This window comes from Anopheles arabiensis, chromosome 3 (assembly GCF_016920715.1).
Source record: "Anopheles arabiensis isolate DONGOLA chromosome 3, AaraD3, whole genome shotgun sequence".
Taxonomy (NCBI): domain Eukaryota; kingdom Metazoa; phylum Arthropoda; class Insecta; order Diptera; family Culicidae; genus Anopheles; species Anopheles arabiensis.
Window position 1 is genome coordinate 14,720,026 of NC_053518.1, and position 26,520 is coordinate 14,746,545.

The window sequence follows — 26,520 nt, forward strand, 5'->3', positions numbered from 1 at the left end:
CCCCCCCCTAGGGCACAGCGATACTGTCGAATCCAGCCGGCATAGCCGGAAGGAAGCATGTCTAGGAAGCGTGATAGTGCGGTACTGTGGTAGTGTTTTCTCTTTATTTATTTTATCTTTTTCAACAGGTTCAAGGTTTAGGTTTACAGTTGTGTTATACGTTTTCTTTGCTCTTTTTGTTTTTGTCCTATCCTAGGCTATATAGTGAGATAAATGTTATCGGGCAACAGTGTGTATGTGTGTGTAATAGAAAAGAGAGTTTTATTTGCCTGTTAACAAGTTTAACGAATGTTTGTTCGCAAGTGGGTGTTTTGCAAGACTGGAAGGGAATGTTTGAATGTTTATATTGTTTGATTTGTTTATGTCTATTTTCTTCTTATCTGCAAGTAGTAGAGTTCATTGGTACAGTACATCGAATGAATGGAGATTTTTTTAAATGGAAAATAAGTGTTATTGGAGTAATAAAACAGAAACCGCACAGTAGCACCACTATGTTTCAATTAAATATTTAAGTACTTGTATTTAACTGCATTTAGTTAAAGGGGAAAACAGGCGAAAACATCCATTCTCTTACTAACATCAACTATTTGTTCTCTTTTGCTACATTATTTCGATTTCTGCACTGAATAGATTTGGTTTAGTTTTTCACATTAAATTATTCTTTTATTTAAACAATTTTCAATTTTCTTTAAACATTTTTTCTATTTGCTTTGTTCTTTTTATTTTAGCTAAAAACTGTTTCCTTTTTCAATGCATGTTTTTTTTAATCAGACAATCTATTACACTAATTGACAAATGGTTGCTATTAATTTACTTTATCCTTTTTTTTGTGTGTTTTTGCTGTCTATTTAAATGTTTTAACTCTTGAGGAGTGTTCTATTTTGCACATGGATTTTGTAGCTATTTTATTGTAGTTTTATTATAATCTTTAAGTTCACATTTACTGATCATTAAAGTGTGGATTATTGAGTTTGTTTTTTTTTAGATTTTGCCTTTGTTTGTTTGTTTGTTTGGGTTGGTTTTGAGTTTTGGTTTGGAGTGTCCTACATTAACGTTATCACATTTGCTGCTACAATTGGTTGAAAGGTTTTTATTACTTGTTTCCCCCCAATTTTTTTACACCACACACAGATCGTTGCGAAAAGCGCTTGCATACAGGGAAAAATGGCATCAAAATTTTGTCAGCTTGCTAAAACCAATTCATTTATTGCTTTATGATAAGCGTGAGCAGTTTGAAAAAATGGGGAAAGAAAAGGCCAGGTAAGCTTAATTTAAAAATGATTCAACGCCTTCTGGCTACCCATTTGCTTTCCTTTTGGTGTTGTCCATCTTTCCATTTTTTAACGCCAGTTTTTGTTTGTTGTATGTTGTATGTACATGTTGCACGATTTTTTGTTTCCCCTCTCTAGCGCTACCTACATTGTTTCCACATCCTTCCTTGCATTCCCTCCTACTTCACCTTCTTCACCTCCAGATACTCTATCACATTGTTCGGGCACATGATGGGCTTGCCGAGGAACAGCACCGTCGACATGGGGTGCAGAAATTCGACCGAAAACTTGCGCGCCTTCCAGCCGTAGAACCCGCTCGGCCGCACCAGCTCCCCGCTGGACAGATCGAACGGCAGCAGGTTGACGGCGATCGTGTTCTGCTTCGAGTACTGCACCCGAAAGTAGTGCCCATCCGTCGCCTTCAGCCAGTGGAAGCCGGCCTCGTCCGTGTGCGGGCGGGTCTGCGCTTTGCGCAGCGCGACCGACCGCTGCACGTCGTCCCCGTTGAAGCTGAGATCGATCTCGTACGCGTCCGGTGCGAGCCCCTTCAGCTCGATCGCATCCCGCAGGGCCCGATTGTCCAGCCAGTACCGTATGCCCACGTTCTCGAACTCGTCCACCACGTGGCGGAAGACGGCTTTCAGCTTTTCCAGGCAGCAGGGCGGTGTGTTGCGCCCGAGGTAGCGATAGAACGGGCGCCCATTGTGCACCTGTCCGATGCAGCTGCGCGTTTGCTTCTCGCACCCGTAGAACGTGATCTCAGTAAGCAGCGAGATGGTTTGATTGTTGTGCTCGTAGCTTTTCACGTACTTGCGGCGCGCGTTGGCAGCAGCGGAGCCGGCGCCGGCAGAGCTGCCAACTGCCGAGCCGAACGGGACAGGACCACCACGGCTCGAGGCCTTATCGTACAGATAGTTTTTGCGTATGACTTTCTTCACCTGTAGCCGACGGTAGAGCGCTTTGAATTGTTCCTTGCGCTGGTTGCGGCGCTTCGTTTTCGTGTGGTACGAGGTGAACAGCTTACGTCCGTCCTGGAATGCACCATTGAGCAGCACTTTCTGTGTTGGAGAGGAGAAAGAAAAGGAAAGAAAAACGAGTAAAAGATTAGATCGGATTTTTGGTGGCTGTATTATGGGTGGTCTGGCCCGAAAAGAAGAGGAGAGGAGAAAAAAGCTTCCCACCAAGCAAAGAAACTCATTTCCATTTCCATCCGGATCCGGAAGGAGCAGAATGTTACGGGGAATGGATTTGTGTGGTTTTCCCCCAAATTGTACGAAGTGGATCAATCGATTGCCGCTCATTCTTGGCGTCGTCTTGCTATGCGGACCGATATGTTTTCTTCTAGCCACGTGGCGTTCGTTGCCAACGAACGTGTACGCAACCCAGTAGGCGGTGGCTCCACAAAAGGATTTTGGATTTTTTTTGTTTTTTGGAAATCGATTTGTGTTGCAATTTTGCCTGAGCATCCTGCATGGAGTAGAATCTTGTCTGTTGGGCAAGAAGCCTTGCTTGCTACGGGAGAATGAGTGGAAGCAGAAATTGGTAACAAAAAAGGAAAAAGTGAATCTGAAACGGCTTCCGCGAGCGAATGGGTCGCTTTTTGCTTTCTTGTCGTAGAACTTTCCTCGAAAGAATGCAAATTTCATTTTCCTATGCAAACGGTTGCGAATTTGCGATTTCCTTGGAAGATAGTAAGCCAGCAGAGCAGTGGCGGTGGATGAGGTTTGCGTGAAAGAGGGGAGGGTGGGAGGAGAGGTGCGTTTCGCTAGCCCTATAATCTAGATAATGGAAGGTGCTTATCGGGTGCTTTATGTTTGCTCTCTCTATCTATATATATATATATATATATATATATATATATATATATATCTCTCTCTCTCTCTATCTCTCGCTCTTTCACTCTCTTTGGAAAGTGTGTTTCCTGTGTGCGTGTGGGATGTTGTTGTTCGTGGAAAGATGATTTAAATTGAATTAACCGCTCTCGGTAACAGGGTAAAGCAGCCAGAAACTGTTTGTTTTGACATTCTTCTATTGCGCGCTTTATCTTCATCCAAATGTATTAAATGTTTCAAGCTTAATTAATCCGTTACATCTTGGACGTGCTGAATGTTGTGCCTTGTGCTCAAAATGATTTTTATTTGCATTAAAGAATCAAACGGGAAAATAGAGTATAAATCCTTATAGTATGAAATAACTCAATCGGAATTCATTGTGTCTTTCTTTGGTGATACCACTCCTACACCGAATACCAGCATAACTAGCTAGGAAAAATCATTAAGCTCAACTGGGTCCAAAAAACTTCGGAAGCAGCTTGCAATCATTCATCAGAAGTCATGGTCCGATACCGGTCACCTACGGTACATGGCAAAGTGAAAGAGAAATACAAATGGCAAAGTCTTCAGACCGGAAAATAGCGCTGGCGCTCGGTATTATAAATTGCTTTATTAACGAAGATACTTTAGTGTTGGCAATTACTTCTCCTTTCAAGATTGTGCAAAGTGTACATGTTACTGTTGTATTTGGAGCAGATGTGAAGTTTCTTTTCCCATGCTCTATAAATGATTCATAAGCTTGCCTTCAATGCTTTATCATCGTTTCAACAGCTTCCTTCTTGGAAGCTTTTTTGGTAGTTTGTATAAGATTTGACTGTTCATGCTTCCTCCCTGATCAAGATTCTATTTATGAGTACTTTCTAGCTTTTTTTTGTTTTATCTTGTGTTAAGATTTATTAAAAGTGTAGTGAGCTGATATTTAATAATGGTGAGTATTTTCAAATAAATAAACTGATGGAATTTCTTGACTTTTTTTAAATATATTTATTACAGTGTAACTGTTTTAATCTTCTCAATCTCACTAAATAATGAATAAGCGCATATAAATTAAGAGTGTGTTCAATCGTGTAATCTTAGTACTACACTAGTACATCTCACGAAGGCTGATGGAAGCCCATTAAAGCGTGAAGTAATTTTATTATTTTGTTTTCAGAAAAAAGATAGAAATTGAATAACATTTCCTGCCCGGTTTGGTTTTGCCAAAATGCCTTCTTTTTGAAACAACACATAGTAATGATAGTACGGGTTCATACATAGTTCAAACATTTACCGCTAGGTGCGCTGTAACTTAGCAGGCATAAAATAACGCGTGACATAACGCATAAAGGCCGGGCTACATTGATCGTACTCGCACGCGTAATTTTGATTTTCACTAGCGCATCTGGCGGCGGCTGACCGAAGCATTTTGCTAAACAATTTGGAGTCGCTCCAGAAAATACGTTATTTTTCCATGTTTTTTACTTAAATCGGAGGAGAAAAGTTCTATAAAACGTAGATACACATGTCTTGCACGCATTGCATCCATTTTTGCAATGGAAAACGATGGAAAAACTACTTTATTTTGAGATCCCAAACTCGATCTCGATGAGGAACGATAGTTGCAGTTGCCTAGATACAACGGTTGATTTAATTTATTTAAGATAAATTTCTGCTACGATACGATATAAAATCCTGATACGAGTATCTTGTTCAGTAATGCGAACAATATGGCAAAATGTTCAAAAGAACATCCCAGGAAACAAACGCCATTTTGACAATCGCTTCGATCGTTCCCAAATTCGATCGAGTTTCGGAAAGTGGCTGGTAGCAATTGAGAAAGAAAAAGATTCGAAGAAAATAATTATTGAAATATTGAAGGCAAAGTTAGCCTCAACATCAAAATATCACAATGAAACAAAGAGTAAATAATTATATCTAAATTCACTACTAAGAGCTGAGAAATAGATCAAAATTAAAATGACCGAATTATCTGTAGCTTTAACATGGTATGGATAACTTAGAGCCAAGGAAGGTGGTTAAATATAATGCATGTCATCGGTCATAAGTAGTTGAAAAGAATTGGAGATGATCATCCTATTTTTGAAGATTACTGGTTATTTGATAAAAAGAAAACAAGTAAATAAAATAGTTATTGTTGTTAAAATATTATAATAAAATATAATTAGCAGCAAAAATAAGTCACTTACATCATTAGAAAATTAAAAGATTGGAAAAACAAAATGATACTTCGAAAAAAAAAAATACATCATTATAGGAAAAGGACTCTTACCTTTACCTATACCATATGCACGACATGCCCCCATTCGTCCGACGGCAATCAAGGCGAAGCTTCGCCCAACGTTCGCACACAGGCGGCAGCGCTCTCGAAATTGAATTGCAAATATACAAACACATCATACTCTCAACACATACACATATGCACCATCGTCATCATCAGTCTTGTCCTTGACGTTCGCCCAAACCGTGCACATCAGAAACGGGCGTCCGGAACATCTCCCCCATCCCTCCCCCCCTCCCTCCCTCACGTAAATGAGCGCCAAACCTCATTCAACGTTACGAGCGTTATGCTTCGGAAATGGTAAGGAAAGTACGTTCACAAAGCAAAATCGTTAGGCGAAAATTAAATTCATTCCAACAATGCCTTTTCATCGCTTTCAAGCATTTCGAGCTTACGGGTGGGAGAGAACGGAATGCAGGAAGTAGAAGGAGTAAGCGCAGCAGCATAATGATCGCGCACCGGTTTGGCCGCGCATTTTGGTTCGTGGGTGAGTAGTAGGCTGGGTAAAAGAAAGGGAAAGAAAGGAACATGGAACTGTGTTAATTGTATTCTAGCCGGTTGGTGAGTGTTTGGGTGGTAGGTGGGGAGAGATTCTTGAGTCCTGAGCCGTTGTTGCCGGCTTGAATGGGAATGAGATATGGATTTGTCCGAAAGGAAATGGAAATGAAACGCCAGACTGAATGAGAGCGTTTTCTTCACTTTTCCTCGGATTGGGAATGTACAGAACGTTACACAGTTGGAGTTATTGGTGGGGAAAATTTCTGGAAGGATAAAAATGATGAGTCAATGGTTTTTGGGGCACGATAAAGCTTTTAATTACGCATTGATGTTTGATTTTTCTAACTCGCTAAATTCAATCATTGATTTTGGGATTTTAAATTCCCTATTCATTTCAATTATTTTATTGATTTGAATCGCTTGGTTTGGCTGGATACGAGTTATTGCTTTAATTTTTTTATTATTTAAATAATTATTAATGTTTTTGGTATTTATTGCATTTGGCAATGGATAAAATTTCAGATATCTGATTGAATTAAATCTGTTCAAATATGTTTAAAATGATCCAACCATTTATCAAAATCTTAGAATCATTCATCACAAAAATGTCGTAAAAAAAATTGAAATTGACATAGAAAAATCGGAGAAAAGTCTATAAATTATTGGGTCTATTCACAAGAAACTATTAACAAGGGTCTATTAACAAGAAACTAATCAAATAAGATGAGTTCGATAATTATCACAAAACAACCAAAAATGTGTAAGAAATAACCAGACAACCATGGGAATACTGTAATTTCTGTACATACAGTATATTAAACACATTTTTGTTGTTATTTGTCTGAAAAACCTCTGAAGCCTCGTCGTTTGTTTGCTGTATTGGCAGCTATTTGGGTCGCTCTCGTTTGTAAGTAAACTTGGGTATTAAACTTATCAAATCATTTTCACTTATTCTTAATTCTTTTGAAAAATGCAACAAATATTTAAAAAAAAGAACAAAACCTTTTCTATGTTGGTTCTAAACAGCAGCTACAACAAACGCAAACATTGAGATCTCACTGTACAATAATCCAGAGTGTCTTTTGTCCCTGCCTCTGTCTGGCTGCCAACCGGTCATTCTACAGCCTGAAAAAGCAGTTCACCTCAAAGAACCTGTCGCGACGGACGAAGCTGGGACTATATAGTACCTATATAGTACCAGTACTCACATACGCCTCTGAGACATGGACACTGTCCAAATCTGACGAAACCCTCTTAGCCGCGTTCGAGAGGAAGATGCTCAGAAGGATACTTGGCCCCGTATGTGTGGAAGGACAATGGAGGAGTCGCTATAATGACGAGCTATACGAGATGTACGGCGACCTCACTGTCGTACAGCGTATTAAGCTCGCCAGGCTCCGGTGGGCTGGCCATGTTGTACGCATGGAAACGGACGACCCAGCCCGTAAAGTCTTTTTAGGCCGTCCACAAGGACAGAGGAGGCGTGGTAGGCCCAAATTGAGGTGGCAAGATGGCGTGGAGGCGTCCGCCATTAAGGCCGGGATAACGGACTGGCAGACGAAGGCGCGAGACCGTGAGCGGTTTCGGACACTCCTGAGGCAGGCCAAGACCGCAAAGCGGTTGTAGCGCCGGATAAGTAAGTAAGTAAGTCTTTTGTCCCATGGATTTTTCAAACTGTTCATAACCACAGACCTTTGGAGTTATTTTTTTGTTACCCACTGTAGATTGATTTTACTTTTGATTGCTCATAACAACCTACCTCGCATCACCACAACAGCAGCAGGCCATGACGTTGGGAAAAAGTCCGGTGCGCTCTAGAGACTCAGCCAAGAGCGCGAGGGGAGAGTTTTAAAAACCACCCCCCTCCCTTCTTCGTCTGACCCAGAAATCAGTACGAAAGGAAATTAACAAACGAATAAATGTCGGGACAGAGAGAGAGAGAGAGAGAGAAAGAAAAAAAGCCCAGCCAGATTAGAAAACATGTGAAATGTTACCAACCTCCCGATGATGGCAGGCCTGATGACGTGGACAGTGGACCACGTCGCCTCAGCTCAGGGAGGAGGGGAAAATTTTCATTAGCCATTGTTTTGGGATGAAAACTGTTAGCTTTTAGAGTTGTTTTTTGTTTTTGCTTCTTGTTGGTTTGCTTCCGTTTTTGTTTTTTAGTCATGTCGAGTCCATCGCCGAACCGATTTCCCATTATCTTTAGTCTATCTGTCGGGACACAGTTCATTTCGAACTGAAGGTTTTTCATTTCACGATGTGTCTAAGCTATTTGGGGGTAGATAAGGAGGGAAGGGAGATGCTGCAAAAAATGAAAGTCAGAAAATTCCTCTTCCTCTTCTCTCTCTCTCTGTATCTCCTCTACGAGTGTTTTTCCTACCATTAAGGTTTAGGAAAAATCAAGCACAGGAAAGCGACTGGCGGCGGCTTGTTGATGCTTTTGCCTTTTCTTTGTTATTCAACTTTTCCACTTTTCACGGAATCGAAGAGCGGCACAGTGACAGGGCAGGAAATACGGGGAAAGCACAGAACCAAAAGCTACGAATGGTTTGGCTTGATATAAGTAAAACCGTGCGCAAGGTCATACTGCCAGCCGCTGGTGCGTGGAGTCCGTACCAGCGGCTGACATCGTAAAACTCAAATATTTATCTTCATAATACCAGTTTTCTCTGCTGGTGCTGGCATTTCTTTTTTCTGTTGTTCACCGTCTCTCTCTCTCTCTCTCTCTCTCTTCTATTTGTGTGCAAGTCCACAAGGAAGACGTTTTCGTGGAAGTTACTACCCAACACCAGCCCGCCAGGGCGACACGGTGTGTTTATCCTCCTTCCTGCCGCGCGGGATGATACGCACAGGGAAAGGATTTGTCCGCCTCCGCTCTGCGAGTGCTGTTTCTTAAAGTTAACGTCAAGTTATTGGTCTTCGAGCGATAAAGTTTGGGACTGTACGCGGCCTGTTGTTGTTGTTGTTGAAAGATGGATGGATGCGTGACTACGTGGTGGAGCAGAATTGGTGCCACTTGACTCCACCATCGTCACCATTAGCTCACAACATCCGCCTCCATCCGCCTCTTGCAGGATACTCATGATGTTCATCATCACCACCATAGAGAGGACAGGGAAGGTAACAAGTTATCCGATTTAGCCCTCGTTAGGTACCGCGGTCCCAAACTCCGTACGCCGCACAAGTATTCCCCCGTGCGAGCATACGTGCTAGTGATGATGATGGCAGTTTCACCTGAAGCCTTTTAAAATTAGCTCAGAGAGTAGTAGTGGTGGTGGTGGTGGTGGTGGTGGTAGTACGGTATGTCGGAAGATGACGCGTATCCGCCCTGACACAATGCCGTCAGCCACAGTCAGACTGTGGCGTGTGGAGATGACGTTATACAGGAACACTCGTACTCGTGCCGGTGAAGATGCTGTTCCCACCCCACGATAGAGAAGCTGCTGCGTACGCTTAAATCCACTTACTTGGGGCTAATTTTGCGTTTAAATTGGCTTGAGGAATGTTTTCTTCTTTTTTTTGCTGGGGGAAACATGTGAGCACACTTCCTGGAAGTGATAGCTTACGGGGAAAGTTAACATGATAAAAAGGTGAAGAATATGGAGATGACGAGGGAGGGAAGCACTCACTGGTTCCATATATATTAAAATCACAACTTACGGATATTATGTAGACAGATGTCTATCACTGCATATTAATAAATATTCATATATCAAGGGTTTGATATGCGCTACTCGAGCTTGAAATTAGAAAGTCGATATTTTATTAGTATGATAATCTTTAGGGATATCTATTTGATGCAAGTATCGTGGTAGAACTATATATTTTGATCGGAGGATGGTCTGACTCGGTCCTGACATATTCGCCACACTGTATGTTCAGTATGATATGATGGTAGTTTAAATATGTTATTGTCTAAACCAGGGGTTGCGGCATGCGGCCCTCGAGAGCCTATTATGCAGCCCTTGGCGACTTTGTAAAGGTTAAAAGAAATAGTTAATTATTGTGAGTATTTTTAAATAAAATGTAATTGTTGCTGTTCAGAGACGCAAACCAAGCATACATAATAAAAATATATAGAAGTTTTTTTTATTATATTATGTTAGTATTTTCCTGTAAATACGAAATTTGAACGTTTGCATTAGTTACAGGCAACGGAAAAATGACCCTCAACACCAAAGTGAAGCAATGCGGCCCGCGAACTGAAAAGTTTAGAGACCCCTGGTCTAAACAGTCACACACTAACAAGTACTGTATTTGTAATCATATTCCCTTTTATTTGGCTTAGTTGTGGTTGGCTTAGGATGGCAACTATGGTTGGCTTAGTTCCACCTATGCCACTCATTAGGCTGTCAGTGACTGATTGACAGTGCAGCAAAATGTCAACGTCAATGTCATAAAAAATTCTGACTGAAACAAAATCCATGTCAGCGTCAGGAACTCGTAATTGTGATAATCAGAGGTAATGCTAAAACCAATGTTTGGTCAGTCACTTTGTCATGGTTATTTTTTACTGTGATCAGTTCCGCAAAATGTCAATAGCATAGTCATGACAAGTTCCGGCAGAAACCACATCATGTTAGCGTCACGAGCTCTAGTGTGATGATCAGAGGTGAGACTCAAACAGTTGGTGCGACCATCGCATGATTTATGACATTTTGTGTAACCAGCTCTTAGTCAGTCACTTGGTCGCGACATTTTCTGTCAGTGATCATCCAGATAGCCATGTGAGATACGCGGTGCGTGCGAGTCCAAGCAACAAAATGAAAATGTTTCATTGCTCAAATGCTTTATCATGTTACCCAACAGACCATCAAAGAGGACAGAACGACCAGAAAGCATGCTCATTGTGTTGTTTGGGACCACTCACCAAGTATATTCCAAGCACATCGAGATTATCATAGGGAGAAAATGTCATGACCAAGTGAGTGACCAAGTGTTGGGCATCTAAGCATGTGATTGGTCCACCAACTGCTTGAGTCTCAACCCGATCATCCCAGTTGTGTGCGTGAGCTGACTTGAGCTTCGTTTCAGTCATGACTCATGAGTTTTAGTGATTTAAACAGTGGCATTTGGCATCACTCTTCATATCCATATATCATATATCACATATAAAATACTTTTCATATATCATAGAATAGAATATAACCTTTTCATATATCATAGAAAAAGTTCATGATTATGCATGCGAAGGTATTAAGCTCAGCCTGTCAGTCAGAGTATCAAGTTTGACTCAAACAATTGCACGTCATGTCAGCAGCAATTTCGCCAGACTTTCGCAATCCGATAGTGTATCTTTGCTACTGTAAGATGATTTGGATGAGGAACTATTTGTGATCTTTCTTTTTGAGCACCGTACCGCTGCGAGTTTCCAATAAGATTAGGAATTTCCTGTCAACCTACCCAAAACGGGTGCCATAGAATCCCATTTCCCACATATAAAGTTAACTTCCACTAAAAAAAGAGACAAGGAAGTGCCCCAAATCCTTTAGAACCCCTAAAAAACCCTGTAAAAGTACAGTTGATTGTATGTACAATCTATATTCCTTAAACTTTTGACAGTCATTCTAATCGTTTCTATGTCTAATACACTTGTAGCCATTTAGTATGGCAGTTTTTTGTTGTGTCATAGAATTCAAAAGTCTTTGTTGTCCCCAATTTAACGCAAGCTTTTGGTTTCCATTGAAAAGCCCCTTTTTTAAAAAAATCACCGAAATATGCTGGCACATAAAATTCCACAACAGATGAGGGTATTGGGGCAGGAGTTGAATTTTCATCTTTAACAGAGTGCCGCGCCTTCGAAGGGTCGCCTTGAATGGCAAGATTTTGTATGGCCGTGCTGCCCAGTATTTAGGCTGGTAGTGGTAGTAAAGCCATGCGATGAATGGAATAATATTAAGCAAAAATAGCCCATCGAATGCGTCCCCCGCCGGAACCGGAAAAGAAAGCGATCCCATTGAATAGCCATTCTAAGCGGTGGGAAACGTTTTGCAAAAAGCCTTTCATCGGGAAGGCTAACTTTTCGATGAAATACCAAAAAGGTAGAACAGGTACGGTGGTGGTATAATCGGGATGGAATAGGAAAAGAAAAGAACGTATCTTAAGAAGAAAAAAAGAACAGCTCAAAGCAGCATATTTTATGTGGCATCAACACTTTTCAACGCACAGCGGAAAGGCTAAGCCTTCCAAAGGATTCAAAACCCAGGAAAGCCCGAACAAAAGCTCGACAATCATAACGGAACGCATGGTTTCCGACACATTCAGTGACACATTGGTTTAATTTCGAGCACGATTTCAAAGCACTTTGAGCTTAGCTCGTTTCATTTGCCACAAAAAAGAAGCTCTCCCCTTCGCGTTCCATCGGCCTTAAACGATCGTCAGCGGGAATTCACCTGAACGGCGCGTGGTTGCCACTTTTAAATTCATCATCCCTTTTACCCGGGCTAGCTATACGGGGTAAGGCGAAGGACCGGCAAACAAAGAGAGAGAGAGAGAGAGAGAGAGAGAGAGAGAGAGAGAGAGAGAGAGAGAGAGAGAAAACACGCACGCAAATGCTCGAAATTCTTCACATGCGAGAAACATTTGCAAAGGACATTCCCGGGACATGGTGCGTAGGAAATGGTGGAACTTCCAACAGGCAGCTCCCACGTGGCAGAAGAAACAGACAGACAGTGTGTGAGAGAGAGAGGCTAATTTTTTTGTAGTAGGAAACCTGAACAATGAACCGAAGCAAATGGAACTCACGGATGAGGGTGCCTGTGTGGGGACGGGTGGACAGAAAGATGAAGTGTTCATATATCCATTTGCCACGGTGGGTCGACATTTTGGTCTCTGGTGTACCGTACGGAAGCTGGCGTCGAGCTGGGTGCGCTCTTTTCAGTTTTTCGTGCGCTGGAATTGGAATGGTTGGAAAGGAGGAGCGGGTTCGGGAGGGGAAGGTCGGTAAGCTTTTTATTTGTTTGGTTGGCAGAATTTGGGTTCCCTTTCCCGGGTTTTCGGTGCTTGTCGGTGGTACTAGCACGCCAGAAAAAAGGGCAGATTGTGATAAATGTGTGTGGCCGTAGTACACAATGGGAGCGCTAATCACTATGGGATGTGTGGAACGAGGCGGAGGGACAAACTATAGCAACTTGTTTGATTTTGTGATCAATCGTTGAAAACATCTGTGACATTTTCTATTTAACCTTTTTAAAATATCTGCCAAATGTTCTTTACAGCCTCCAAGAGTAGCACAAACCAACAGTTTGAACCTTAGTTAAATATCCATGCAAATATGCAGCATTCATCCAGTCATACATTAAATAATTGAAAACATCTTCCTAGAGGGAAACACTTTACTTGAGTCCCTGGAATGGCAGGCTTCATGAAATCTATTGTACTAAACACAAAAGTCTTTTGAATTATCTATTTTTCGCAACAAAAGAGGTCAATTATCATGATATACTCAATCGGGTCGGTCCCGTGGTAGAGTCGTCAATTCGAACGACTTAGCAAAATGCCCGTCATGGGTTCAACCCTCATATGAACCATCTTCACGTAGCAAGGATTGACTCGAAAGCCTATATAGTTCACGACTCCGAACCGACTCCGGCTATTGTTAGTCCGATTGCGACTCCAGCAAAATTCGAGACACTAGTTCTGCGTGGAGTCGGAGTCGTTCGAAGTCGTCACCAGTCGTCCGGAGTTGTTGAGTCGTTCGGAGTTGTCCGGAGTCGTTCGGAGTTGTCTAGAGTCGTCCGGAGTCGTTCGAAGTCGTCCGGAGGTCCCCCGGAGATGTTTGGAGTCGGAGTCGTTCGGAGTCGGCTAAAGTAGATCGAAGCCAACTGAATACGAAGATGGTGGGAGTCAACAGGAGCCGTTCGGTGCATTGTGCTTGTGATCAGACGTTTCATTTGATTGAATTTTTTTTTGTTTCACTTTGCGCGTGCACTTCTTACACAGGCCTTTGTGACGAAGGCCGACTCCGAACGTCTGCGGACAATCCGACTCCAACCAATTTCGGACGACTCCGGACAACTCCGAACGATTCCGTATGACTCCAGATAACTCCGACTCCCAACGACTCCGAACGACTCCGGGCGATTCCGAACAACTATGGACAATGCTGGACGGACCTACCTTCCGGACTCGGTGCCGAAATTATCTGAGTTTGATCGGAGTCGACTTCGGATTTTTGACAATCTCATCACTAGCCGGCATGTCTGCGTAGGACGTTCTGCTCATAACGTTCTGTTCACCCAAGCGCTAGATAGAAGCGAAGGGCTAGATGAAAGGTACACTGGAAAGCTGTTTATCATTGTACCTTATATTACTATTTATCCGAGCAGTTTTCCATTCTGTTGGGAAGGATAGGCGTTATAACGCGATTAAAAGTTTTTGGAAAACAAGTTTCTTGTACTGGTTCCTGTTACTAAGCGATTTGTTAAATCTAATTTCCTGCTAAAGCATTAGTCCAAGTCTTCAACTTTAGGACACAGAGTGCCAGGCCCAGTTATGCAGCTATTTAGTATTATGGTACCAATTATTACAGTTATAGTTCTTATTCGCTTTATGGGTCAAGCTGTTATCCTGAACTCAGTATTATATTCTTACTTATTTCCCTATTCTGTCCATTTGTTCTCTGCAGTTCTTTGCAGTTCTAGGTACACTCTAGTTTATTCCTAATTCTTGGTCATATAGTTCGGTGACAGAACTGAGCAACGCGTTGTGCTCTAATGTTTGAGTATATTTGTATAAAAAATGTAAGAGTGCATTTTTTTATTTAACACATTTACTATCAAGTACACTTCCTACTCCCTTTTTAGATTGTGGAACATATCTCTCTGGACGTTCTGTTTAAATTGTCCCTCCAGATGCTAATCTATGTTTCACATCTGGTGACATGGTGACGGTCTTTCACTAATTATGCATCACTGGGCAGTCATTTGAAGACATTGAATACGTATGCCGTACATTATATGTGATAGGTAGGTTTTATGACAAAATTGGCAACACAAGAAACAATAAAGCCAAATGTAGAACCACTGCAAGTATGTCCCCTTACATTCCCACTATGCCTAAGACAGGACCAAAACAGACCAAACATTCAAACGATTGAAGCATACTGAACCCCGGAATGAATGGCAGCAGCCGCACACAGGACGAATCTAAATCGCTTAGAGAACCGGCCAAAGAAACACTTCACTTGTCCCGCACCTCTCCTCCCCCCCTCTCCCTTCCGTTTTGCAGCAGGGCGAACGGAACGGAACGGTACGGCAAAATGGGCATTAAATCTACACTGAAGGGCCGCTCCGTTACCGTAGTGCGTCGGTTAATCGGTTTCGGGCAGCAGCTGGGAGTTGAAGGTGGTTTTGTGTGGTGGGACTACGGCGAAGGGGAAAGCTCGTAACGTTTAATGATTTTACGCTCCGATGCCTAATGTGATGCGAGATGGTGTTGCTTCGTGTTCTTTCCAAACCCGACTCAGATCGGAGCCCTCTGTTTCATTGCTTCACTTGCTTCTCCTGCAAGCAGCATCGTGGCGCTTGTGGGAAAAAAGACCTTGGGAAATTGAAATCGGAAGATGGGTAGTTTACATCCACACATACACACAGAGGAATTCTTAAACCTTCTCAGCTTAGCCCAGAAAATGGAACAAGTGTCGAACGGAAAGTATGATGTACGGTCAGCAATACACACCGACGAACGAAGGAAGGAACCTTCACCATCTCACGCTGCCTCATCGTAACCGTATCTCGGAATTGCACTTCCGGAAACAATCGTTCCGTCGGTGTTTTCCGTCCTTCCGGGTGAACCCAACCCAAGGGTGACGGGTGAAACAATCACTACGGACCAATTTTGGCGCCCTGTGTTTCTCCGTTTTTGCTCGCGTGAAAGAAAGTGGGCAAGCAAATCGTTCTTTCCCTGTTTCTTTCCTTATTTTTTTTATGAAATGGAATTTCTTGCTCTGTTTTTGTTTCGAAACAGCCCCGTTCCCACGTGCAAAGAAAACGTACCTTGACGCCGGCCAGCTTCGCCTGTATGTAGAACACGTCCGGGAAGGGGGACGCCAGTGCGTCCGGCATCTCCCGCAGCAGCTCCGTCTCGACCAGGATGGCGTGCTTCTGTTTGAACTGGAAAGGCAAAGGAACAGAGAACAGTGAAGACCCAGTTAGTGAAGAAGATATTGGGTTTTGTTTCTTTAGAAGAGCAATATATATATACACATACACATAGAGCGAGAGAAGTTGGGGCAAAACACAAGGAACCGAAAGAGGGAAGCCGTTTATGAGTGACGCAGACAAGAAAAAGGTGTGGGGGACTCTACTACACAGATGCGAGATGCGATGTGAAGTGTTGCCTTAGAGCGCACACCTGTCCCTGTGTCTGCCTGTGTCAACTGATTGCAGTGGCTTTGTTGGCGAGGGTTTAAACGATTGTGCAGAGTGGCAGCAGGTTCCGCGAAGGTCTCAGTTTGACGGCGAACAGGCACGGGAACGGAGTTTTATTGTTGGAGAAAGTCAATATTGCAGCCAAGATGCTGGATGAATATGAAATGTGTACAAAAGTTGGTATGGCAGCGCCCGGTGGTGGGCTGGTTATGTTGGGAAGGAACAGCAACGTGAAATACTTCGAGATTCAGAAGGAAGTGGATGGGGCTCACATCTGTAGGTTTGAACGGTTTCCTCAGATTGGACTGGTGCTCATAATAATTTAGACGACTCAATAAAAATACATGTTCAATCATTTTGTAATGGTTGTACATGTTATTCTATAGAAAATGCTTCCAACAAACTCCATAAAACGAAACAAATGAACTCAAATTCAGCTTCACTATCTTATCCATTAGAGTCAAGAATGTACATCTAAAATGCATCTGTATGGGTTGCTAGATGATCTTTAATTACGACCAATAAAAGAGCATTGTTGCTGTATAATAGCTTAAATGGTTGATTTTTGTTTACCAATCATTTGAAAACTGATATTTATCAGCCATTGGGGAAGAAGATGGAAGATTGTGCGTGGTACAGAATTTTGTTTAATTTAATATTCTTCACTCATATACAATAATACTCAGGATATTAAGTGATCTTTAGTAGATCGTTAATTGTTTAATTTATTCTTTTGATTGGTAAGTTTGCTGGATTTTTTCAAATATTTTTTCAAAACTTTATAATTCCATACAAACATACATCGAACGACTAAGGCTTCGCTTTGGCATCAATTCGAACAAACTCATATAACCACAAACAAGAACAAGAACAAACAAACAAGACAATCGTCGAGTCGAACATGTCACTTGATTCTGTCTGTGATGTTCGATACCCACCTGTGCGGTGAGAACCTTGGCTGTCAAACGCTTCACAGCTACAGTAGATAGAATTCATTTCGGGACATTTTCAAGTTTGTTTACGTAGTTTGGCTCTTTTTCTTCTTAAAATTGCGAGCAAAATATTTAAAACCGCTATGAATAATTATTGCAATGCTTCACAATCAATTATAACATCAAATATACAGGTTTGAAATGTATAAAACTATTACGTGTACACAATGCATGTGTATGCACTGTATGTGTTTTGCATGGACGTTTGTTTACATTTTTCAATATTAAATTTTAATGGTTTTTATGTTATAATTGATGTGAATAACTAGTACATTATTTGTTCAATCTTCTCCCTGCAGATGGATATTCATTTAAACTATGAAAATGCTTCATTTTCGAGATGAAAAGATAGGCGTATTGCAGTGCATCATGACAGGTCTATGGGACATCGAACAGCTGATAGAGCACCTATCGAACAGAGTCGTGTTTGTTTGTCTCGTTCGATTGATCCCAGAGCGCCGCCTAACAAACAAGCAAGAAAACTAGAAAACGTTCAATCATTGAGCTTTGGTTGTTTTCCTATATAATTTTTCAGTTTTATGATTGTGTACGCTATTGTTTTTCCAAGGAGAATACTTGAAATGTGCCATGAATGGTCTTCTTCTTCTTCTTCTGGCTCAACAACCGTTGTCGGTCAAAGGCCTGCCTGTATCTCTTGGCTTTCAGTGACTTATGGATTAAACCCCCCCATAACAGGATAATTGACTTACGCCGTACGTATGGTGGCACGGTCCATTTGAGGCTTGAACTCATGACGAACATGTTATTAAGTCGTTCGAGTTGACGACTGTACCACGACCGGCTTGACAAAATGCTGTGATAACTGTTATTTTAAATACCCTCCACACCACGCAATGTCATCTTTGTAGCAAAGATAAACGGACAGTCGTAAAAAAGGTACCCAGATAAACGGTGCTCCACTGTATATTTTTGCTAAAATATAAATTATGAGAATTTTACTGCCAACTGAACAGAATCTCCATTTCCACTCGAAACTGTTTTTGCGATGTATTCAATTCACCAGAATCCACGACGAAAATTCACAGCAAAACTTCGCCTTTTTAAAAAATAGCATTCATCCCAAAGCACTTTCACCGGTATGGCAACAAATACCCATCCACTGTCAAGTGGAATCAGTGACATGATTAATATTTTTCCCGACAGCAATTTCCATCTTTGTTCCAATAGTGCAGCGGACGCCACTCTTCCATCGTGATAGGATGTGGCTCAAAAAAAAAAAAAACAAAAAAAGGCCAACAAAACCCGGAACCACGCTAACCGTCCGGGCGTCTCGCAATGTTTCAAACGAGCAGCGTGACAACGTGTCCACGATCGCATAGAAACGGAAGCAGAAAAAGCTCCATCCATTCACTGATACGAATCGGAAAGGCATCTTTTAGACGTTTTTATTAGGAACGGTCGTTACGCCATCAACTAACGCGGAGTGCGGAGCGAGCGGATCGACCACAGCGGCCACGCTGCACTTCCGTGATGATGAAATTTTGCAGCTACCTAGCTACAAATAAAAAAGCCCCGAAAAAATAACGAAAACATTCCAGAAGCAGGACACTGCTTGCACGAGTTTGAAAGGTGGTCTTTTTTTTCTTGGAAAAAGAATAGTTTTTCCCTCGTTTGGAAATAACAAAAGTGGCCACCAGTCTCTACCGTATGCCTCAATTTGTCGCACCGAAGTGCCGTGGGGATTTCTGGCGAGGTATACCGGGTACGGCGCTTGTCGAAAAATATTCAGTAGAAGGGGATTGACGGTACACACACACACATACATACACACCGGGCAACGGACGATAGTGTTCGATGCGGACGAATGCAGTGGTGCTGGAGATGCTGGCTGCATCCTATCCCGGTGATTGCAGTGCAAGAATTGGTTTGGGGAAAATGAAAACTATCGCCACTTGGTAGCCGTTGGCCTTTTGACCTTATTTTTTTTTGCTGAAGCGTTTGGTTGCCGAACGGTAGCGAATGAAGCGTTTCAAAAGCGTTTCGTTTGTGGTGGAGCAAGTTTTAGATACATGAAATTGTTTTGTTAGTAAACATTTCAGCGTTGAGCGATATGGTACAACGTTAAATTATTTTTTGCGTAAACAAGGTGTAATATACGCCTTTCGGTTTTAAAAAAGGTTTTTGAAAATAAATAAAACAACTGCACAGCATGTGAACGAAATTATGTTATGAAAGGCATTACGAGAGTCAATAGATGGACACTTCGTAGTTGGCAAACTTTTAGGTGAGCAGTCAGTTCATTTAAAAAGTTCGCGTTTGCATGGAAAATATATGGATGGTATATTAAGATAATGTTGGTTTTTGTGCTAGATTTATTAATGTGTGTTTTATACAAAGTTCATACTAAAGAAAGCTTTTTAAAACATTAATATTCGTGACAGAATTTCAATATAAATTCTCTGTTACGTTGTTAAATCTCTTGCACAAACTTTATTTGTGACATTTAATTTAACTCACACGAAAGACAACACTTAATACTATTCACTATTCTTAATTAAATTTTATTTGTTACACTATTCTACCACTATATCATATTAATGTGTAAGATTTGTTATTATGCTTATATTTGTTAAGCCTAAATGGTAGACATCTGTAGTTAAACAAATATTTAAATAAATAATAATAATGAAAATGTAACAACATGCACCCAATAAATGGCATACAAATATAAACTCGATCGAATAGGACGAGTAGCTGCAGTTGCTTAGTTGCAACGGTTGCTTTAATTTATTTCCTAATTGCGTCTTGCTCAGCAATGCGTACAATTTGGCAAAATTTTCTAAAAAAATACAAGGAAACCATCATTTTACGTCATTTTTGACAACCACTTCGATCGTTTCCGCTTTGATTGAGTTTGGGAAAGTGGCTGTATTCCTTTAACGATATAATAGAACTTACCATCTTTGAATATGGCATTTTGAAAAAAAATAATTGGAAAAAAGAAAAACAATAATAAACATAACAATTTGTAATAGACAGAATATGACCGAAAGATCGATTATATTTAATCATGAAACTACTTTTTTTCTTCTAAAATTGCTAATTCCAAAACGGCATAAATGACCCCCACCACAAACACATCCCTCACACGGCACTGAATTAAACGTATAAGCACCTACCAGAAATGAGTGCGTATGAGCGAAATTAAATTAAAAAATTACACCGCTAAGCTCACGAGCGCGCTCACTCGCTCCGTTGGGAGAAAATTAATTTTAGAAACATTACCATCATCCCATTACTTTTCATGACCACCAAAACGGTAACAATGGGTCGCGTGGTATCATGCGTGGCTTATCTTTTCATCGAACTAAACCAATGAGACCCAGCGCAGGCATATTTTAAATGGGCACACTCTCGCGCCCACACCTGCCCTTTTGCTCATATTTTCGCACATCATTGTGAAACGGTGCTGCGCATATTGGGCAAAATTTATGACGCTATAATAAATATATTGCGACCGGTAGAACATTGTTCGGTGACAAACATGGCGCAAGCGAGGTACTGAAGTGTGCTATCGCGAGGTTTCAAACGCTGCGAGGCACACGAAATGGGTGAGGAGAAGAAAGTTATACAGGCAATACAGGAGGGGCGTGCAGCCGGGCGATAGGACGGCCTGTTTGGTATGCAAAACCGCGCTCTGTTGGTAATGATTTGGACGGCCGTCGACCGGTTTGTATCCAAATGGACCGAGTCCGCACGTGCTAGGCACAGTGGTGGGCAACATTTTCCTTATAAATATATCGTATAATGAAATTCAGGACCGGCAAGTGGAATAATTGCGGTTTGTGCTGGTATTTTGCTGGTGGGAATTTCTAGCCGGAGAGAATAATAATAATGATCCGACCGCTTTGTCCGTTGTGGTTGATGATGACGATGAGGATCGTTGGAATAAAGCTGAGCATAATTATCAGTTTAAAGCAGTCTAGCAAATACAACTCAAATTAACGCTGTAATTGAGATGCACTTAGAGAGACGAGAGCGAGAGACAAAGAGTAATGGATTTATAATTTGGGAAAATAATTTTGCGAGTTTTTATGATAAATATAATATCTTATTATCATCAAATTATTATCAATTAAGAAGATATTTGCTAGTTTAAGCATTTCCTCTTAATTTAAATTGTAATGTAGAAATAATTAAGCAATTGTCTTATTTATAGTTCAAACGTATCATTTCAAAACCAAATCGTACAGTATCATAATCATTAGCCAGTATTTGGTCGATGATCAACGATAATTAGCTTACAATTCGTAAAGAAAATATTATTTCTACTAATCGTGGCTTTCACACAAGAAAATCTAATGGATAAACCCACTCTAGCCGTCATTAAGTGATCAAAAGAATCAAAAAATTGTAATCGCCTCCTATTGAAACGGTAAAATCCGAGGAACCTTATCATCAATGATAATTGAGGAATAAAAATCAATAATAATCAGCGCAGTTGAAGAAATGTGAAATTTCATCACGTTTTAAAGCTTAAAAAAATCGTAGCAATTCAATAGACCATCGAACGACACACAGGCATGTTTCCCATGATTGGATTTGGCCACATAACTATGTGTATTATAAATCAAATTAAGTGAACCTTGAAATGGGGTTGCCCAATGTCACTCAAGTGCTAAAGGATAATAGGGGATCCTAATGGCAATAGAAAGTTATCACTAGCTTGGCGAATGAACCAAACAGAAGAAAGCGGGTTTAATATCGTTAAGAAGGTTCCGTACAAATAGAGCGATTATATGGTGGAAAGTGATGCCGGTCAGAGGAAGTCAGATGCTTTGTGGTAGCGAATGTTAGTTTTGAACGTTAGCGACAGCGGTTAGGAAGTCATAAAAAGTTGACGTCCAGTTATCTTCATAGATCTGAGATTTTCTTGTAGTATCGTTTTAAACAAAGTGTTTAAGCTATGGTTGTTGTTATCCTATAAAACCAAGGGCGAGTCAGTGGCGTATCATCGAACAGTTAGACCATGGAGGAGCTCTGAGCTAAATACATCTTATTGTTGTCCATATGTTGCTAGTAATATAGACTTTTGGTTAGTATTTTGACACTTTCTTGTAGCTTTTTGACTCTTTGTCACACATTTTTGAGTCGAATAGGATTACTCACAATGTTTCTTGATTAAAATATGTTTGTTGAAAAAAAAATTATATGAATGTGGAATTGTTCCGCACACAGCTATTGATTGATAATATTTGAATACAAAATTTGGCAAAATATTCAACTTCTCTCAGTGTCTAGATATTTCCATTACCTCATACAACGCTCAAGGGTCTATTTCTTAGGTAAAATGTTCGGTACGGGAAAAATTTGGTGATGGGAGCTCGGGATTGGATTCGTGAATCCACTCCGACTCCGACATTCTTAATCTGAATCCGAATCCAAATTAAATATAGCTTTGAATCCGGCTGTTCGCAGCAAAAATAGATCTAATTGAATCCGATTGAATCCGAATTACTCCAATTGAATCCAGCTGGATCCTATTGAATCCGTTTTACTATCGTGCTTAACACGATAGCAAGCTCGTAAGCTATCCTAGCTCCAGTCTTCATAGCTACACATATATGTCAAAATTCTATCGTCTATGTGCCGACAAAATGTGTATGATGAGTTTTTCATGGTTTCTTCAAAAATCTGGAAGCAATCAATACATCGCGATCCGTGCCCACAAACAATTAGGAAAGTATTCAAAAAATCACAGGAAACAAATGGCTTATATCTACATAAATATAGAGCTACGAAAAATTCGTATGATAAGTTTTTCATAGTTTCTTCAAAAATCTAGAAGCAAACAATAAATTGTGAGTCGCGCCTACAAACAACTAGGAAAGAATTAAAAAAATCACAGGAAACATATGGCATATATCTACATGAATATAGAGCTACTTGTAAGGTGGTCCTGTGTAGTGCAGCTGAAGGAATGTAAATTAGGAAGTGTAATTTTAAGTTTTTTGTTATAAATAATTGATTACGAATGATCAAATTTACCAAAGAACTTAACAAAGTTAAACAATAATTCCTTCACAATCAGAGCTGAATCGGAAAGCAACTGGATTCGGATCAATCCAAATCCGGCAGCAGGCACCATTTTGCCCATCACTTGAAGAAATAGAAGCAATGTGGCAGAAAGAATTTAATCCCACGCCGGAAAAGGACAATGCCAATAGTATGCCGAGAATGGGGTCAACCATTGACAGAGGTTTATTGACTAGGGGTTGCCGCCTTAAAGGAAATGGAATTCATTTGTATCAATAAAGAAAAGTTACCATGCAAAAAGGATCCTCAGCAGGGGTTGGAAGCCATTTTTAAGTAATATTAGTGGTGTTTTTAAGGGTGAGCCATATCCACCCTTAAGGCCCATCATATACTTTAACAAAGATTTGAACATATTCCTTCTTTCAATGAGAATTTCACAATATTAAACAACATTGCAAAGATTATTTAGTTAATAATAGTTGAACATTTAATCCAAGCATTTAATTTATCTTGTGAAATAGAATTGTGAAGTACACTCGCACCCTGTACTTACCATATCGCACCGTTCCGTCTCGTTGCCGGTCACATACTCCAGCGTCCAGTTTGGCAGATCCAGCTGCAGCTGCACACAGTTCGCCGCGCCCTTCGCATTCGACCCGAACGGTACGGCCACGATGCGCCTTTCCGGCTTACGGTTCACATCGAACGACGCACCACCACCACCACCACCACCACCTGCACCACCGATACCACCGTGCCCGTTCTGCTTCAGCAGCAAATGCTGGTGCTGCTGCAGCAGCAGCTCACTCCCGGACGGTGTGTCGATTTCGCGCAGCATACGCGAAAGCAACCCCCGCCCCGTCAACCGCACACTGTCCGGCATGAACAGCACGTAGCGCGTGCTCACGTGCAGCACCGGGAACGTATCCTTGAGCGTTTTCGTCACATCGTACGCCAGGTGAAAGAAGCGCACGTTGCTTCCCTCGGTAAACCAGGCCGGCGTTGGCCCGCCGGCCGCAGCCCGACCGCTCTGATTCCCCCCGCCGCCCGTTGCCGGTGCCGGCACCGGGTTAAATATGTCGAGCGGTGGATACGGCAGCTCCGGTGCGATCACGAACACGCTCACGCCGGGTATGAGCGCCGTCACGCTGCCGATCGACTGCAGCAGATCGTTATCGAAGTCGTAAAAGTCACGGAACACGAACGTGATGCTTTTGCGCAGGTAGCCGTTGGTGTGCTGCACCCGCTCCCTGGCACTCACCGGCCGGCCGCCGTCCTCCGTCAGCGTCGGCTTTAGCCGCAGCCGGTTCAGGGTGGCCCCGCCCGGATCACCCGCCCGGTACGAGCTTTCGTAGCTGACGAGCGGGATGGAGTCGGGCGCGACGACGCCGAACCGCCGGGGCAGGGCGGCCGGCCCTCGTAGCCCCTCGCCACCGGTGAGCGATTCCGCCAGATAGTGGCCGCTGGTGAGGAAGTACTTCCACGAGTAGTAAAACACGATCAGATTGAAGCAGATCATGAAGAAAATGAACAGCTTCCCGTACTTCATGCGCATCTTGCCGCCCGGTGTTTTCATCTGCGCTTGAGGGAGGGAGAGGGATGTTGTTTCACACCTCAAATTTTCCACCCCACCTTGCAAGCTCAGCAACCAAACGCCAGCACCACCGATGGGCTCATAAAAACATGATTAGCTTCGATCCCTTTGGGGCCATTTTTGGGTCGCTTTGCGCTCGGTTTGCCTTTTATCCTTTATCTCGCTTCGTGCGGCGTCGGCTTCCTGCCAGGCTGCCACCACGCATCACACTTCATCGGTGGATGAGCCACACACTCTCACACACACACACGTACGCACAAACAAATACACACACAAGTGGAAAGGCTACACGCTTTGCCTTTTGCCACCTTCCTGTTCGCAACAATCCAATAGCGTTCCACTTGGCTTTACTTTTCGTGTCGGCGTTGTTTGTCTTGCGGGTCGGAATGGGACCGATTCACATGGTAATCGAATTATTGTGAGCAACCATTGTCCTTTGGCGCTTTGCCGGGGCACTTAACTCCAATTGGAGAATAAAGGAACCTAGGGTCTAACTGTAAAAAAGGGCACAGCAAAAACGAGGGTTAAGAGAGTTAAATAACATTAACGTAACAACAAAAACAAAAGCAATTGTGAGGAAAATTAAAGGGGTTGATTGGACTGGCCAGCAGGGTTGAATATGTCCAGCAAGAAAGCGGAACACGTTACACACATTTCCGCCCCGGTATGTTTTAACAGCAGCCCGTAAATCTTATGAGCCGGAAGTTGTTCAAAGGCACCGCTTTTACGCTTACAAACTTTTATCGGATAATTTATTCAGACACAGCAAACACACTAATGCAAACATGCTCGCCATCGTTCGCGTCCATGTGGCGCACAAACAAATTGGCCCCAGGGCTACTAAATCATGCACTTTTCTGCAGCCCAGCATGCAGCTTGCTGCGATTGAGTGAAGCACACGAATCGCCACAGGCAACCCATTCACCATCTCACTTTTCCGCTCTTTCTCGCTCTCTCTCTCTCTTTCTCTCAGCGTGAGCTAGCGCAAAACTGAAGGGTTTGCAGTAAATTGCAGCAAAATTACTGCCCTACTCGGTGGTACTGGTGCACTCTACACTTTTGCCTTACTTTTAGCACGCACTGCACATACAAACACATACACACACGTGCGCGCGTTGACACACTAAAGATGCAACCCGTAACCCACAAAGGAGCACACGCGTCGACACTCCACGCGAAACCGCATACCGGAAGGGGAGCGAACTGTGTGTCCCTGCGGGACGGGACACAGCGTACCCCCCCCCGTGTAACGCAAATTTGTGTGGTATATCGTAAAAAGCACTCCAGAAGTGCACTGAATCCGGTTGCCTCATTACCTCTGCGCTACCATCACCATACAAAAAAAAAAACTGAAGATGTTGCACTTGATGATTCGGAGTAACGACAGCTGACACCGGAACTGCGGAACGGTCTGTCTGCACACGCCAGCGAACGAACACGAACTGAGATTTTGGGAAGCATAATATAGCGAAAGCCTGTGTGTCCTTGCAGTTGACACGAAAGCTTACGACACCCGAACGGCACTCACAGGAGAGACAGAGAGTGAGTTACCCTTGTGCTATTTACTCTCCCGCTCAGAAACTCTCCACGCTCGTGTCCTTCCTAAAATTGTGAGTGTCTCTTGACTGTCCTGTCAGCGGTTGATTACGATTTGTAAACAGAGAGCCATTTAACGAGTTTGCTCA

The 26,520-nt window shown here is 42.2% G+C and overlaps 1 protein-coding gene across 1 annotated transcript; it reads right to left on the reverse strand.

Annotated features, from left to right (window-relative positions):
- Nucleotides 1–77: 77 nt before the first annotated feature.
- On the reverse strand, nt 78–26,259 carry LOC120903433 (fukutin-related protein). The gene is made up of 4 exons (XM_040312865.1): nt 26,152–26,259; nt 23,795–25,329; nt 15,878–15,994; nt 78–2,329 (listed from the first exon to the last, which is right to left on the reverse strand). The coding sequence occupies exons 2-4, from the start codon at nt 24,815–24,817 to the stop codon at nt 1,451–1,453; spliced, it is 2,019 nt and encodes a 672-aa protein (XP_040168799.1). The 5' UTR covers nt 24,818–25,329; nt 26,152–26,259; the 3' UTR covers nt 78–1,450.
- Between the last annotated feature and the right edge of the window lie 261 nt (nt 26,260–26,520).

Bases quoted from the DNA above. Each gene is read 5' to 3' on its own strand.
- LOC120903433 (XM_040312865.1), bottom strand. From the start codon at position 24,817: ATGAAAACACCGGGCGGCAAGATGCGCATGAAGTACGGGAAGCTGTTC. The intron at 15,995-23,794 runs GTAAGTACAGGG...TTGCCTTTCCAG, and splicing joins AGACGGAACGGTGCGATATG to TTCAAACAGAAGCACGCCAT. The intron at 2,330-15,877 runs GTACGTTTTCTT...TCTCCAACACAG, and splicing joins CGAAGCTGGCCGGCGTCAAG to AAAGTGCTGCTCAATGGTGC.